At 36.8% G+C, this 16,147-nt stretch overlaps 1 protein-coding gene across 2 annotated transcripts in view; it reads left to right on the top strand.

Annotated features, from left to right (window-relative positions):
• The first annotated feature begins 5,457 nt into the window (after positions 1 to 5,457).
• fibcd1a (fibrinogen C domain containing 1a) overlaps positions 5,458 to 16,147 on the top strand; it is a 160,280-nt gene continuing 149,590 nt past the window's right edge. Inside the window, exons 1-2 of one of the 2 annotated variants that reach the window (XM_073818978.1) lie at positions 5,458 to 5,783; positions 5,993 to 6,075. In XM_073818978.1, the coding sequence (XP_073675079.1) occupies positions 6,004 to 6,075 (72 nt within the window). In that variant the 5' untranslated portion in view covers positions 5,458 to 5,783; positions 5,993 to 6,003. Of the gene's footprint in view, positions 6,076 to 16,147 lie in introns of both variants that reach the window. The other variant, XM_073818977.1, reaches the window with a different exon arrangement.

Genomic DNA, 16,147 nt, shown 5'->3' on the forward strand with positions numbered 1-16,147 from the left:
GAGCATCTATGGGTTGTGCTGGACCTATAAAACTGATACAAGTAGCTGCTAATGTCTTTGTGCAAGAAACCACATGATACGTTCAGAGGTCCTGTGGTGTCCAGCCCTTGATGTGTTAGTTGTTTTGGGGTCCCTACACAATTTATTGTTGTGGCTGATTAGTATAAGCTGTAGATGAAGACATTTTCTTCAAGACAGCCATATTTTGCTGAGCCTAAGAACAACAAAAACTGTTTTTCAGCCGTTTTCAATGTGTCAGGAAGATGCATCTTGTTGTAGCCTGTATTAGCAAGCTGTTGGTGCCTTCACTTTTTCAAGCATCTCATTCAGGGTCTTCCTATTCGCAGAAGGCTGCTTTTTGACAGAGGGCAACTCTTGGTTGCTTGTGTTTCCAGCTCTGCTAACTCACCGGTTTGACAAGCACACATATGAAGAAGCCAAAGTGAGTTACTTATCCTCATGCCTGAATTGCACACATAGCTGGAAAAAGGCTGAGGATGTTCGTTATGCTATATTTAAAACTGGAACTTTGACATTTGAAGCTCATTCTAAAAATTTCAGAATTACTATTAGTGCAGCGCTTCTTGATGAGAGTGGATGATTATAATACAGCCAACAAAAGCATTTTTGGACCATGTCACTATGAAAATATTATTAGTTAGAGGACGGTTTGTGTGCAGTTGTTTGACTGAAAAATTCAATAGCATGAAGAGCCGAAAACATTTTTTGAAAGCTCATGGGTGCCCGTACTTACTTTAGCTTCAGTGCAAAGGAAGGACAAACAGAGTTTTCTGCAGTGTTCTGAACACCTCCTGGCATCGTTTTCACAGCACAAATGGCAGCTTGTTTACCAGCTGACAGAAGAGTTGCACTCATTTTTTTTAAACTACCTGAAATGGATTTCTCAAACAAACCTGGCTGTTAAGGACTCGACATCCAAACAAGTTGCATTTTGGTGGCTTATCTGTTGACTTGGTACTAACACTGCCATACTGACTCTCACCATTCTTAATACTCATACAAAGTGCTGTAATATACTATGGTAATACATAAGTTTTTTTTTTTTTTTTTTTTTTTTTTTTTGCAGTTCAGTTGTGTTTCAAACAAACATTTTCAGTGAGGCCCTAAAATGGATGTTAAAAATTCAGTTAGGCTAGATTTTGTTTTTATGGACTTGAATAGACCTTGATAACTTGGCCTAGACTGACTTTCTTTGCTGGAAAAAATCTGCAGATTTGCAAAAATGTTGTTTAAATAATGTGACAACTGTGTAAAAAAAGAGTGTGCATGTGCAGTTGCATGTGTCAGTGTTGATTAATGTTATGCTGACTTTAAACAAACGCCTTTTCAAACAGAGATGCTGCTTTTGATTAGCACAACAGCAGGAAATGGAACACAGTGACCCCAAAATAACCCTCAAAATGTTTTTTGGATGATACAAGCACATCTGTACTCTACATCTGTAAATCTCAATGGCATGAAATGGTGTCTGACCGATGTATTTTACAAGACAAGTGCATGAGTACAATCTGTTCAAGAAAGGTAAACAGTCTATTAATCAGCCAGTATTCTAGGTATTTTCTTAGCTATGAGATAAATGTAAGTGCAAATATGCATAAAATTTTAAAATGTTTAATGATGTAATGCGTTGGATTGGAAAAGGATGTAATGCGTTGGAAAAGGATTAGTTCACTTCCAGAATAAAAATACCCTTATGTCATCAAAGATGTTCATGTCTGTCTTCAGTTGGAAAAAAAAAAAGGTTTTTGAAGAAAACATTCCAGGATTTTTCTCCATATAATAAACTTCAGTGGGAGCTAATGAGTTGTTTGATTAAATTGCAGTTTTAATGCATCTTCAAAGGGCTTTACACAATCCCAGCTGAGCAATAAGGGTCTTATCTAGCGAAATAATGTCATTTTCTAAAAATAAAATAAAAACTACAATTGCACTAGCTCTGTGACACGTATCTGTGTATTCGTGCAGGACGTAATCACGTTGGAAATGTCACGCGTGGTTAGTTCTTCATCTGTGCACTTTGGTTCAGAAATGCTGGGTAGGGCAAAAAAACTCTAACTTCAAAATAAAGTTTTACCCTTTTTTTTGTAAAGTGTGTTTGACTTTCTTTGCACGTTCGCTTTGTAAACACTGGGCTGGTACTTCGGTGTTATTAGGTATTAGGTATTATGTAAGGTCGAGCTACTGCAAGATAAGCATTTGTGGTTAAAATGTATATGCATTTTCTTTTTTTTTTCTTTTTTTTAGAAAATGACATCGTTTTGCTAGGTAGGCTGGGATTGTGTAGAGCCCTTTGAAGCTGCATTGAAACTGAAATTTGAATCTTCAACCTGTTGGGCACCATTGAAGTCCACTACATGGAGAAAAATACTGTAATCCTTTCCTCAAAAACCTTAATATTTTTTTCGACTGAAGAAAGAATGACATAAACATTGTGGATGGCATAAGGGTGAGTAAATTATTCTGGAAGTGAACTAACCCTTTAAGTAAATGTAAGTGGAATTTGCAATCGCGTTTTAAGTTTGACCACAGCATGCTTTCCATAGTCTTTTGCAGGATACACGTCGCATGTGTGCGTGAGTGTGTCTGGATTTTGCATGGGTCTCATTAACTTTATAAAAAAACGAGCGCTTTCAGGTAAAATATGATCACCCAGTGCTATAATTTCTCTAATACTCTGTTCAATGCTATCTGACAAAGTTACAGCTTTTGGCAACAAAAACAAAGAACACAAATAGCTCAGACTTTAAATAACACAGGATTACCTCATATAAAACAGATAAGGGGGAAAAAAAGTTAATTGTCTAGAGAGTTATACAACTACAACATTCCTTGTAATATAATAGGATGAATATGAGGTTCCAAATAGTCAAGATATGGGGTCCAGACTTTATAAAACTGGCCTGTTTTTTTATGCAATACATAGGTAAGACGCTCCAGGGGAATCAACTCAAAAATTATCTTATGCCAACCTTTAAGTGATGGAGATTTAACACTAATCCAATTAAGTAAAATATTTTTCCTGGCAGCAAAGGCCAGAATATTATACAATTTCTTATTAACAGATGAAGCAATGTGTCCATTAGGAATACCCAACAACAATGAGACTGGGTCAAAATCCAACTGTATATTAAAAATCTTTTCCATTTCCCCCAGCACCAAAAACCAAAACCTTTGCAGTCTGTTACATGACCACAGACAATGTGTTAAAGTGCCAACTTCAATTTTACATTTTAAACACATTGGCGATGTAGAGGGGTTAAAAAAATTCCTGCGGTTAGGAGAAATATGGAGTCGATGTATGATTTTAAATTGTATTTCTTTTGTACGTGTACAAACAGATATTTTCCTAGCATAAGACCAAATATCAGCCCATGTTTCATCATCAATATCAATAGCTAACTCTTCTTCCCATTTAGTTTTAATTCTCTGTGTCAGCAGAAGAGATTAAACACATAGAACCATAAAATCTACCCAGAGACATTTTTCCCGATGATACAAATAATAACCTCTCAATAGAAGATATCTCACCATTCCCAACCAGTGTTGTGTTATTAGTAATATAATGCCTTAATTGGAGGAAACGAAAAAAATCAAGTTTGAACAGCTGGTATTTCTGGGCTAACTCCACAAAAGACATTAATTTATTGTCTAAAAACATATCCCCAAGCCTAATAAGTCCCAAATCACACCAACGTTTAAAACCATCATCCAAAATCCCTGGGATAAAATCAGGATTGTTTAATATTGGGGTAAATAAAGAAGTCAATTTAGATCTACCTTCAAGCATACAGACTGATCTCCATGCTTTCAGTGTATTAACTATAATTGGATTATCATATATCTCTTTTATTTTTTGAAAGCTCTTAACAAAAAGAAAAGCTCTAAAAGGAAATTTTGAAAAGGAAGATTCAATATCTAACCAAGTAGAGGAAGAATCATTTCTAACCCACTCTGCAGTTACACCTTTTGTTAAATTGCCATTTTAGTGGCACCTGTGTGATTCTGATTCTTCCAGAAGTGATTCAAAATGTTGCTTTGAATTATTAATTTCAATGTTTATTCAAATACCAAATATAGAGGGTTTGCACTTGCTTTGAGATTTGGTTAGTTACCCGGATACACAGCCATACTGGCGATACTTGGATGTAAACCGCATGGATTGCATGGTTAATGTACTTCTGAATACGTCGTTCTGCTAATTTATGCTGTCTATTAATTTATTTATTAATTTATTAATTTAAACGGAAGAAATGTGTGGAAGCTGCTAAATCATATAGAGAAGGACTTAGTAAGCAGGAAAGCGCGCAATATTTTGACAAACTAAAGTAATTAGGTGGTAAAGATACGTACGAGCAGTATTAGTTATATTAGCCTAATATCTTACTTGCCTGACTGGAAATGATGAGCACAAACACAAATGTTGTCAAGATTCTTTTCCTGGAAATCCTGGTTCAGTTTGGCCAACCACAAACACCTTTTGTTCCTCAGACCGTTTTTTGCACTCTTTTCTTGATTTGTTAATAACTTTTGGTATAGTCCATAGTAGCCTACTCCAAAAGTTTTTCTCGTTCCGACCAATTAGTACAGCCCAAAACTTTACAATAACTGATAATGTTCACCAGCAATAACCAGCAAAATATGCAAGTTTCGTTTGGTTCAGTGGCATTGTTTACGTTCATTCCCGCAAATATTTACGATTGATGACAGGTCTTGAAAACACTCTGTCAGGGGTTTTCAAACCTGTCCTGGAGCCTCCCCTGCCCTGCACATTTTGCTTGTCTCTCTCATCTAATACACCTGATTCAAATCATCAGCTCATTAGTAGAGACTGCAAGACCTGAATTGGGTGTGCCTAATAAGGGAGACATACAAAATGTGCAGGGCAGGGGAGGCTCCAGGACAGGTTTGAAAACCCCTGCACTCTGTTATTAATAATTGTATTTATATTCATTTTAAGTGTCTAAATTAAGATTGTAGCTAAATTGTGCTTGTAAATAGCTACATGTAGTAATTTTCATACTGTTAACAATACTAAAATTAATTTAAGTACAGTTAATGACAGGACTTTTTGCACGTTTTAATATAATTTTATGTATTTTTATTTGTTTGTTTGTTGATCAAGCGGACATATTCGTTAACACAAGCCTATTAAAAAACGTTAAGTACGTTTTATTTGTAACTTTTCTGCTATTCACACTATCAGAAAAATCCTCGATATGCTCCAAATGCTCTTTACTGTCAGCTCACTCATCGCTTTTTGGCTCATTGTGATTCGGACATGTTCGCTTTCCGGTTGAATGAGCCAGAGAGTTGTTCACTCGTGACTGACTCGTTCGGTGAGCGCGAGCAATTCAGACCGGTTTAGTGAACCGGTTCGAATGATTCATTGAGAAGAACGATTCGTTCACGGATCGGACATCGCTAGCAGACAGGAGGGGGGCGGCTTTCAGGAGCTCTCCACCACAAACGTGTCCTTACACCAGAGGAATGAAGCAAATCAAACGGACGCGTACAGCACACAGTTATTTTGCATAACTTTATGGTTTATTATCTAAACCCGCGTCTTTTTTTGTACCTCGCAGACTGAACAAGGAAAGTTTTATATCTGAAGAGGAATACCTGCCAGCGAACAGAACGCATCATCCGCAAACCGTCACACCTTCGCCTCAGAATTTGAGTGCGTTGAGGAGATTGGGTCTGCTGCTTTCGGACTGCATTTTCTTGTTTGTTTCTTTTTAGGGGTGAGGGACAAGTCCCTTGAAGTACGTATGTTTTTCTTTTACAAAATGAGTGTGGATCTCTAGTTCTGTGCCCCGGTTTTCAGTAGGTTTGTGCGGATCATCTTGTGAAGTAGTTTTAGTTCCCGTAGACTGTTGTGTTGTCTCCTTTTTCTCTTTCTTGGATGCTGGAATTTAAGACTGACAGTCCCGTTCTCTCCTTATGCCCATGAAAACAACTCTCGGATGGTAAGGATTCCAGAGAATGGTAAATGATCGATGGAAAATCATGAACAGTGTTTCAGAACTCGAGGATGGACAGCAGCATAAATCGCAGGTATGTTGCAAGCGCATCATGTAGGGAGCTAGTAGACCTGTGTTGATGCATTCGTGATGCTCAGGGCAGGTCAAAAACTATAAATGTAAGCATATACAGGTCTCATAGCGTTGATATAGACAGCAAACATAAATTCCAGCAGATATTAATCAGAGCGGAATATTTTGAAGCACATGCCTCTATTGACAAATCTTGTCATGCATTCAAACCTTGAAGAATGAACTATTTGTTTATTCAAAAAAACTATACGATTCAGTTATAGTAAGACATTTTAGTAATTGTCTCCTTGACTATTCTTTGTCTTAACTAATTATTTTGGACAAGAAAGTGCTGCCTAAAACGAGATTTAAGAGTATATATGGGTGTGTATGTGTATTTATATCAATTTGTGTGTATATGGCCAAAATGTAATTAAAAAATACAAATATATATATATATATATATATATATATATATATATATATATATTGCATTGCATCGCAATTGATGCAATTGTTGAATTTAACAGAACATTTGCCGTATACAGTGCTTATTAGGAATCACTAAAAATGATTTAAAAGCAGAAAATCCTCTGGCATATTTTGCAACCGACAGTCATTCAAGCAGATGCCAATCATCTGACAATACCAAAATATTGACAGATTAATCAGCTTAAAACAAGTTCATTACTAGTAAAGAATAAGCCCCTTTAGTTCATTCAGAGTGATATAGTACCAGTGTCAGATGATACCTCTCCCCATGCCCTTTGCACACGAGGGAATACATTTGTTTCTATTATGCAGCTCACACAGAACTAAAGGATTAAGCTCAGCCCCTCCATGTATGAGCGACTGCATGTCTGCCAGAAAATTTCACTCATGAATGCTGGAAGTTCATGCATTCACTGCGGAGAGAGCACATCACAGATCTGACGGTGGAGCTCAGCGTGCTGAAGGGTGTTGCATCTATGCTTTCTTTATCTCTCACTGTCTATTTCAAAGCTTGTTTGAAAAAAAATCTATATCTCGCCGCTGCTTGCATTTCCCAGCCACTGTAATCTGCTGTGAGCATTTAGAGGGGAATGCACATAACATGCTGTTTATAGCAATCCTGATTATAGCGGTTTAAGGATGGGATCACGGCCGTAACAGCTGTTTATTACTGCTATCATCCTCACGTGGCATCCTCTAACCTTCTCTCAGTGGGAGTGTGAAGTGTGCATAATACAATGCCCTTTCAGGAATATGTCAAGCCCTGCTTTGAAGCGTCAACATCAACATGAGCCGCTTGTTCTAATGGCACTTCTTTATTTGCCTGTCTTGTGTAACTGAGTCATTTCAACACGCAGCACAACCGAAGTGTTGTGCCAGTTTATCAAACTGCCTGGGCTTGTTTGCTTTGTGCTGCATAAGTTATTTTAGGGCTTGTTAATTAATCAATGTGAATTCATCTGCCATCCATTTCTGACTGATGGTTATTAATAAAATATTCGCTTGGGAAAGAGCATGAGCGAGAGAGGAGGGGTGGGATCTCTTGGGACGAATAAAACTGTTCACCTGCTGTGCTGGAGCGTTCAGACTTTGATGGACATGATTTGTAATTCCTCGTGCTGCTCTTTGTGCCTTGATTTTTGCAGTTGAGAATAATAGGTGAAGCCTCTGGTCCGTTGTGCAGTGGTTAAAAATAGGCGTAGGGGTCCTGTGAGACAGGCGTACAGGTAAAAGAAGGATTTGCATGTTTTAGCTTTCCTTCAGAAATGTGATGTATGGTGTGCGTGTTATATAATGGCCAAAGGAGTCATGGTAAGCTTGTTTAAGTTGCAAGCAGTGACATTATTGTATGGAATGGTCAGATGGACTCCTTGTTCCTGGGGATTTTTCACTGTCGGCCCACCCGTGCTATTCTTTAAGGTCTACTCCTGCAGACGCACACGATCACACTCTGGAACAAAACAGCTGCAGTGATTTTTAAAACTCTCTTCCCGTCGTTATATGCTGACCTTCATGTCTTTCCAAACTCGGTTGATTTTCTTCGATGAAACATGGAATGAAATGTTTAGAAGCCATATTGTATACATTTAAAGTGAATGGCAACCAGTGGTCAACAAAAGGACCTTAAAGCTTGCACTTCAATCTACAGGGTCATTCACACCAAAAATGATAACTAATGATAACTAGAAATTCTATTAGAATAAGTGCTCTTTTAAAAAATAAAGGTTATTTATTGTCTTATGTTAGCCTAGACCACAAAACCAGTCGTAATGGTCTTTTTTTTTTTTTTAAATTAAGATTTCTATATCGCCTGAAATATGAATAAATTAACTTTCCATTGAGGACAATATTTGGCCGAGATGCAACTATTTGAAAATCTGGAATGTGAGGGTGCAAAAAAATCTAAATATTGAGAAAAACACCTTTAATTTGTCCAAATGAAGTTCTTAGCAATGCATATTACTAATCAGAAATGAAGTTTTGATATATTTACAGTAGGAAATTTACAAAATATTTTCATAGAATGTTATCTTTACTTAATATCCTAATGTTTTTGGCATAAAAGAAAAAATAATAATGTATTGTTGGCTATTGCTACAAATATACCTGTGCTGCTTACGACTGGTTTTGTGGTCAAGGGTCTCATATGGCTCCATGAAGAAGCTTTGAAAAACATATAAATAGAAAAATAGTTATTTGGGAAACCCAAAATGGTTCTTCATTGTGAAAATCCTCCTTTGTGGAACCTTTATTTTTAATAGTGTATTTCCATACCACACTCTTAAAACGGAAAGCTCTAAAAGAGTGTTTTTGCCACAAAAGAAACATTTTTGGTTCCTCAAAGAACCTTCCAGAGAAGAGTTCTTAAAAGTACCATTTGTACACCATTTTAAAATTCTAAAAATCCTTCTTCCACTATAAAGAACCTTTTCTACATTTGAAAGCTTCCATGGATGTTAAAGACTCTTTATTGAATCATCAATGCCAATACATTGTATTTTTAAGACAGCTATCCACCTTTTCCTTCCTGTAAGAGCGGGCACAACCATTAGTAAATTTTATTGGCCTGGCTTCCAGTCTTACCGCCTCCAGCTGTTTTTAGCTGTACAAAACAGCTCGTTTTGCTGCTTGATATTGCAACTAGGTGTGTCTTACCATGTTAATTGCACGTATTATGAACACATTGGTTTGTAGTGCAAACAGATTTAATGTTTACTGCACGTTGCTGTTTTTCTCGTTATTTCCTTATAGCGGCCAATGAACCGGAAGCCTCTTCCATAGGCTTACTTCCGCATTAAAGAAAAAGGCGGATAACAATAATGAAAGAGAGGAATGATATTATTGGAATCACTTTAGAACATTTTTTTTCCAGCTGATAGAAATGTTGACAATCAGCCAATCAGAATCCAGCTGAAAACAGCAGATGACATAACTGCATTGTGCGCTTTTAATAAACTAAATGTAATTGGTGTGGACACTAACATAATTATTGTTCTTGGTGTGAACGAGCCTCAAGTCTTCTGAATCTCAAAACATTTATAGATTTGCAAAATGTCTGGTTTTCCTAATTGTGACCTAATTGAATGTTTTCATATTCACAATTATACTTTTGAGATTTGAGAGCGGATAATAGAGAACTGAGCGTATATATCTTCTGATGACTTGGAATGTAGTGCACGGTTTGCATAGACTGCTGTTTTTATGATGCTTTATGAATTTTTATGCTGTTGTCTTGTCACTTCTGGAGCTTGACAGCCCCTGGTCACCACTGACTGTCATTGTATGGGAAAGAATAGCGTGAACATCCTGCCAAACATGTCTTTTTCTTCTCATTCATGTTTGGAGCTTCACGAAGGTGAGCAAAGAATGACAGAATATCCGTTCTTGAGTGAACCGACTGTTTCTTTAAGCTGCTACTGTATTTTTAACCCTGGAAACTGCAGGCTAAAACATCTGTGACTGGTTCTTCAGAGCAGGTAATTGATTTGCTTGTCAGCTTTTTGACTTAAAGGCATTTTACTGGAGGGATTGAGGATTTTGAAAGCTGCAAGAAACATTTGCCATCCTGTCGAGCCGAAAAAATGAGCAGTGGCCATTATAACTTGCAGACTTCATCTCAGCACAGGATGATAGCAGCCACCTGAAGTTAAATAGAGTTTTATCAATTCATTTTCCTCTCAAATATGTCAAGCTGCTTAAGTTGTAGTAGCTATTAGGATTTGCAAAGTGAACAGACTTGCTGACAGCCTGGCTAGCTTTTCATCAGGATGGAGGGTAGATGTGGAGGAAACCCAGATACTTTATCTCCCGAGTTAATCTTTGGAGAATCTGCGAAGTCGTGCCCAGCCGTTGTCTGCTTTCCGTCCAGCAATTCCCCATCGGCGCACACAGCAATTCAGTGCGGCCAAACAGAGACAATGTGAGAAATGTTTACCAATTGTGTGCTGGACACAATGGGGATGGAAAGTCCAAACATGTGGGCTGAAATTCATTTCTTCGGGACGCTTGTCAAACACGGCGCTGCCAATTAAACACTCCTCCAAAAACCTGGAAGCCTGCTGTTCTGTAATGAAAGCTGTAACCGCATGACTGAACATAGCCATTATGTGTGTATGGGATATAACACTGGATACCTACCGTGTCCCCTAGCTCAATAAGTATGCTGCGACGACTCTAAAACACTTCCCGTTTCATTATGTAGTGACGCTCATGTGCTTTTTCAGCCGTATTAATGACAAAACCCTGCTTATTCTCTTCTCAAAGCCATTCATTTCCCCTCACAATAGTGCTTATGCTATTTTATGCTTGATCCACAAAACAAAATGGGTTTAAATCAATCAGCTGTGGCTCGAATTCAGAAAGTATCCTTTAAAACCCATCTTTGTGTTTATTGTGGCTGGGAATGCTATCAGAATTTCAACCCTATCCTTTCAAACCATACCTTATTTCTCATCAATCCCTCCTGTATGCATAATAAAGTCTTCCGGCCTTGGTTGTAGCACATTGACAGTGGATGGATGTGAAAGCTATAAAGTCCCTGCAGATATATGGTTTTCCCTTCTCTGCTCTTATCTGTGCTGGATATCCATCACAGGATTGTGGGGCTATTTGGGGGCGTATGAATTTTGATATATGGAGTCCCACGTGTGAGGGTCTCGCTCTAAGAGTAGTTGTATAATTATAGGCCATCAATGGCTCTCCTAGATGGCGTCTGTATATCAAACTGTCACGGATCGTTTTTTTCAGTGTGATGGAGCGAATGTTATTTGGTTTAACCTCTGACATCATTCGGATGATCCCCGACGCCTCTCTTCCCTCTCACCTTCAACAATAAGGAATGATTTTTAAGACGAGCTATAGGAGTAAACAATCTAATTTGCTCTGGGTCAGATCTGTTGACATTTTGCAAAAGCCACCTTTATTTAATTCAGGACTATAGACGCACCTTTTGGTATTTATCTTGTGTTTGACATTTCTTCTTCGCTTTTTAGATCACACCCGTCTTTAGTCAACCTGAATGAAACAGAAGACACTGTGCTAAAATAGCTCTGGTAAACACATGGACATTGTCGACCAATTTGAATTCATTAAACAGCTGCGCTGCTTTTTCACACTGTATTTAAATGCAAAAACATGCATCTTGTTCATTTTCCCGATGGAAAAGAGCACCATGCAAATTGCGTTCGGCACGTGCGAGAGCAGGACGAGGTTTTATTACAATTTCAAAGTGGCACTTTTATTCGGGAGCACAATGTAACTCTCACCAGAGCAATGGACACGGTCAGTGATGTTGCTTGACCAGTTGTGTTGCGTCCAAGAGTCAGCAGTTTTCACAGCTTTTATTTTTGGTGGTTTGTGCTATTTTTATTGACACTGGCAGTAGAGAGGTGACAGGGAATTAGTGGGAACAGGAACAGGAGGCAGACCTGGATCTCCCACGAGGAACACATCTCAGCTTGTCTAGAGCATGTGTGTGCGCTGCTAGGCCATGTGTGTGTGTGTGTATATATATATATATATATATATATATATATATATATATATATATATATAAATTAGGGCCGGGACTTTAACGCGTTAATTTAGATTAATTAATTACACAAAAATAACGCGTTAAACATTTTTAACGCATTTTAATCGCACTTAGTTTTGCACCGCGGAACGTTTCTCACTGAATGAGATTCGGCGGACCGATTATACTGGAGCACCAACTAGCGTTCAGACAAGCTGCGTCCGTCCTAAATAGTATTGTATGTCCCAAATCGCATAAGCATAAGAGACTTCTTTAAAAAAATATTACAAGTGTTACTGATCCCAAACTTTTTTTTGTTTGTAAAATGGATTATTTATAATCACCTTATTATTACAAAAACGATATGCTGTCTTTAATGTCAAATACTTACAAATAATGTAATATTATTAATATCAATATAGAAAACAATATAAAATTGTGTTTTTGCACAAAATAATTTGCATAAAAACTGAAGCTACGAAATTAAGATTTTATTTACATAAACACATATTTACTGTGTTGTTTACGATGAGAGAATTCGCTCGTATTGGCATGTTTTCAGCGCTGACTAATCTAAGTGCCTCTGATTGGCCAAAAAAAATCCTAAATTCAACAGCTTGATTGGTTATAAGGCTCAATCTAATGTAATGTGAGCGAATCTAAATGTAATGCCGCGGGTTGACAGTTTTCATTAATTTTAACATTTAATATTAATTGCGACAGCCGTAATACGTATTTTAATTAGTGAAGGGGCTTGAATTTATTTTGCATTTTTGTTCATTTTGTGGCATTTATTTTATTTGGTATAGGCTACACCAAATTACTATCTCATACCATTTATAAAAATGTGATTGTATTAATATTAATTTGTATTAATTTCTTTTTTTCCCCTTATTTCAACAGCACTTAGGGTTTTTTTAAGCTAACAAAATTATTTTTTGCTTAAAAAGGTGTGCTTTTTTTAAACAATGAATACCACTTCAGTATTATTCAAATTCAATGCATTTACACACTTTTAAGTGAACGGCCATGAAGAGCGGTGTTAAACAGAAAAATATGATGCATTGCGACAAATGCAAAACAGAGCATTACATGGAATCAACACAGTTATCCAATCCAATAAACAGCCACATATGGTGGAATAAATACAAATGGAGTGGCATTTGCAGTATTATAATAAGCAGGGGAGTGTGAAAATTATAGCCACAAAGCCTATTAGTCCAATGTATTAGAGGGAAGATAATCATATAAAGCAAGTGCTTAAGGCGGTCAGTTCTTTGTTTGTCGCCAAGGGAATAAAAGCTGATTTTGAATCTGGTGGATTGTGTTAGGAGACAGAATCTCCTGTTGGAGCCAATTGGGGTGGACAGATTATGATCTAGGTGGATTGAATCTGGATTTGTACGTGACAATGGCTGGTAGAGATTTGTTCAATGTATAGGAAGGTCAGAGCATGCAATTTTTGCTTCTGTTGGAATTGACCCTGGAGTGGCCTTCCTCTCTTGCACTTTCATGTAGCAGCGATAACACAGATAAAGATACTTTCTCTGCTGCAGTGATAAAACCGCATGTTCATTTGCTCATACTGTACACGGTCTACAAGGGATTCACAGAATGGATGTGCATCTGTTGTCTTTATCAGAATGTTTCAGGCAAATTCATCTGAGACCTTTAGTGGTGAGCTTTCTAAAACATCCGCCAGTTTCTCAGCGGTGTTTCGTGAGGGAATGTTTCAGCAAGGCTGATATGTTAATCAATATCAGGAACACTGATAAAAGATTGTAGTGGGTCGATGTACTTAATAATACATCAAAATAATATATCAACATGTAGTCAAGGTAAAGTTATCTTTTAAATAAATAAATTGAAATTAAACAATATATTTAAACAAATATTACTATGTACTGTTGAGTTCAAAAGTTTACATACACCTTGTGTAATCTGCAAAATGTTAATTATTTTACTAAATTAAGAGGATCATACCAAATAAATATTTTTTAAAAGATTAAAAGATGTTGACATATGTGACCCTGGACCACAAAACCAGTCTTAAGTCGCTGGGGTATATTTGTAGCAATAGCCAAAAATACATTGCATGGGTCCAAATTTTAGATTTTTCTTTTATGCCAAAACTCGTTAGGAAATTAAGTAAAGTTCATGTTCCATGAAGATTTTTTTGTAAAATTTCTACTGTAAACATATCAAAATGTAATTTTTGATTTGTAATATGCATTGTTAAGAACCTAATTTGGACAACTTTAAAGGTGATTTTCTCAGGATTTTTGATTTTTTTTGCATCCTCAGATTTCTGATTTCAAATAGATGTATCTCAGTCAAATATTGTCCTATCCTGACAAATCATACATCAATGGAAAGCTTATTTATTGAGCTTTCATATGATGTATAAATCTCAGTTTTGTAAAATTTTACCTTATGACTGGTTTTGTGGTCCAGGGTCACATATAGTCCACAAGAGAAAATAATAGTTGAATTTATAAAAATGACCCCGTTCAAAAGTTTACATACACTTGATTCCTAATACTATGTTGTAACCTAGATAATCCACAGCTGTTTTTATTTATTTATTTATTTTTTTAGTGATAGTTGTTCATGAGTCCCTTGTTCAATCAGTCAATCAATCACCTATATTTATACAGCGCTTTTAGCGATACGGGTTGTGTCAAAGCAACTTTACAGTGTTAAATAGGACAATAGTGTCAACAGTGCAGAAGTTCCATGATGCAGCAAAGTCAGATTTGCAAAGGACTCATCTGACTCAATCTCTTGGGCTCATCTAGTTGATATGGTCTCTGCTGACATTCAGGGCTGTAGAGGTTGTCTCTAGGTGTTGATCCACCTAGGGACGACTATACATCAGGTGTTATGGGAAGTGTTCCCGGTTCCGGTTGACCTAATTAATGCATCTTAACAATCCTTTAACGGATTTGGATTATAGAAATGTGTTAATGTGTTAAGTGTAGGCCAGGTTAAAGCGATGTGTCTTTAATCTAGATTTAAACTGACAGAGTGTGTCTGCCTCCCAAACAGTGTTAGGTAGATTGTTCCAGAGTTTAGGCACTAAATAAGAAAATGATCTGCCACTCACAGTTGATTTTGATATTCTAGGTATTATCAAATTGCCAGAGCTTTGAGAACGCAGCGGATGTGAGGGACTATAATCTGATAAGAGCTCGCTTAAGTATTGTGGAGCTAAACCATAGAGGATTTTATTTTTTCATGAACAGTTAAACTGCCCACTGTTCTTAAGAAAAATCCATCAGGTCTCACAATTTTAGTTTTTTGAGCATTTTTGTGTATTCTAACCATTTTCAACAATGACTGTATGATTTTGAGATCCATCTTTTCACACTGAGGACAACTGAGGGACTCATATGCAACTATTACAAATGATTCAAATGCTCACTGATGCTTCAGAAGAAAAAATGGTGCATTAAGAGCCTTTAAAAACGTTTTGAATTTGAAGATCCAGGTAAATGTAACTTATTTTGTCTTCTGGGAAACATTTAAGTAGCTTCTGAAGGGCGGTACTAAATGAAAAAAAAATATTTAGGCAAAATATGAAACATTTACACATCTTCGTTCTGTTCAAAAGTTTACACCCCTGGCTCTTAATGCATCGTTTTTCCTTCTGAAGCATCAGTGAGTATTTGAACCTTCTGTAATAGTTGCTTATGAGTCCCTCAGTTGTCCTCAGTGTGAAAAGATGGATCTCAAAATCATAGTCATTGTTGGAAAGGGTTCAAATACACAAAAAGCTAGAAAAAAACAAAACAAAGAATTTGTGAGACCTGAAGGATTTTTCTTGAGAACAGTGGGCAGTTAAACTGTTCAGGACAAACAAGGGACTCATAAACAACTATCACTAAACAAAACAAAAAAACATCTGTGGATAATCCAGGTATGTTAACTTTTGAAGGGACTCACATAATAATTTCTATTTTGTGGACTATATGTAAACGTCTTTTATGTGAAATATCTTGCTCAGGTTAGTACTAAAAATAATTAACATTTTGCAGATTCTGCAATGTTTATGTAAACTGCAAATCCTGCTGTCGCTGTTAAGATTCTA

This window comes from Garra rufa, chromosome 15 (assembly GCF_049309525.1).
Source record: "Garra rufa chromosome 15, GarRuf1.0, whole genome shotgun sequence".
Lineage (NCBI taxonomy): Eukaryota > Metazoa > Chordata > Actinopteri > Cypriniformes > Cyprinidae > Garra > Garra rufa.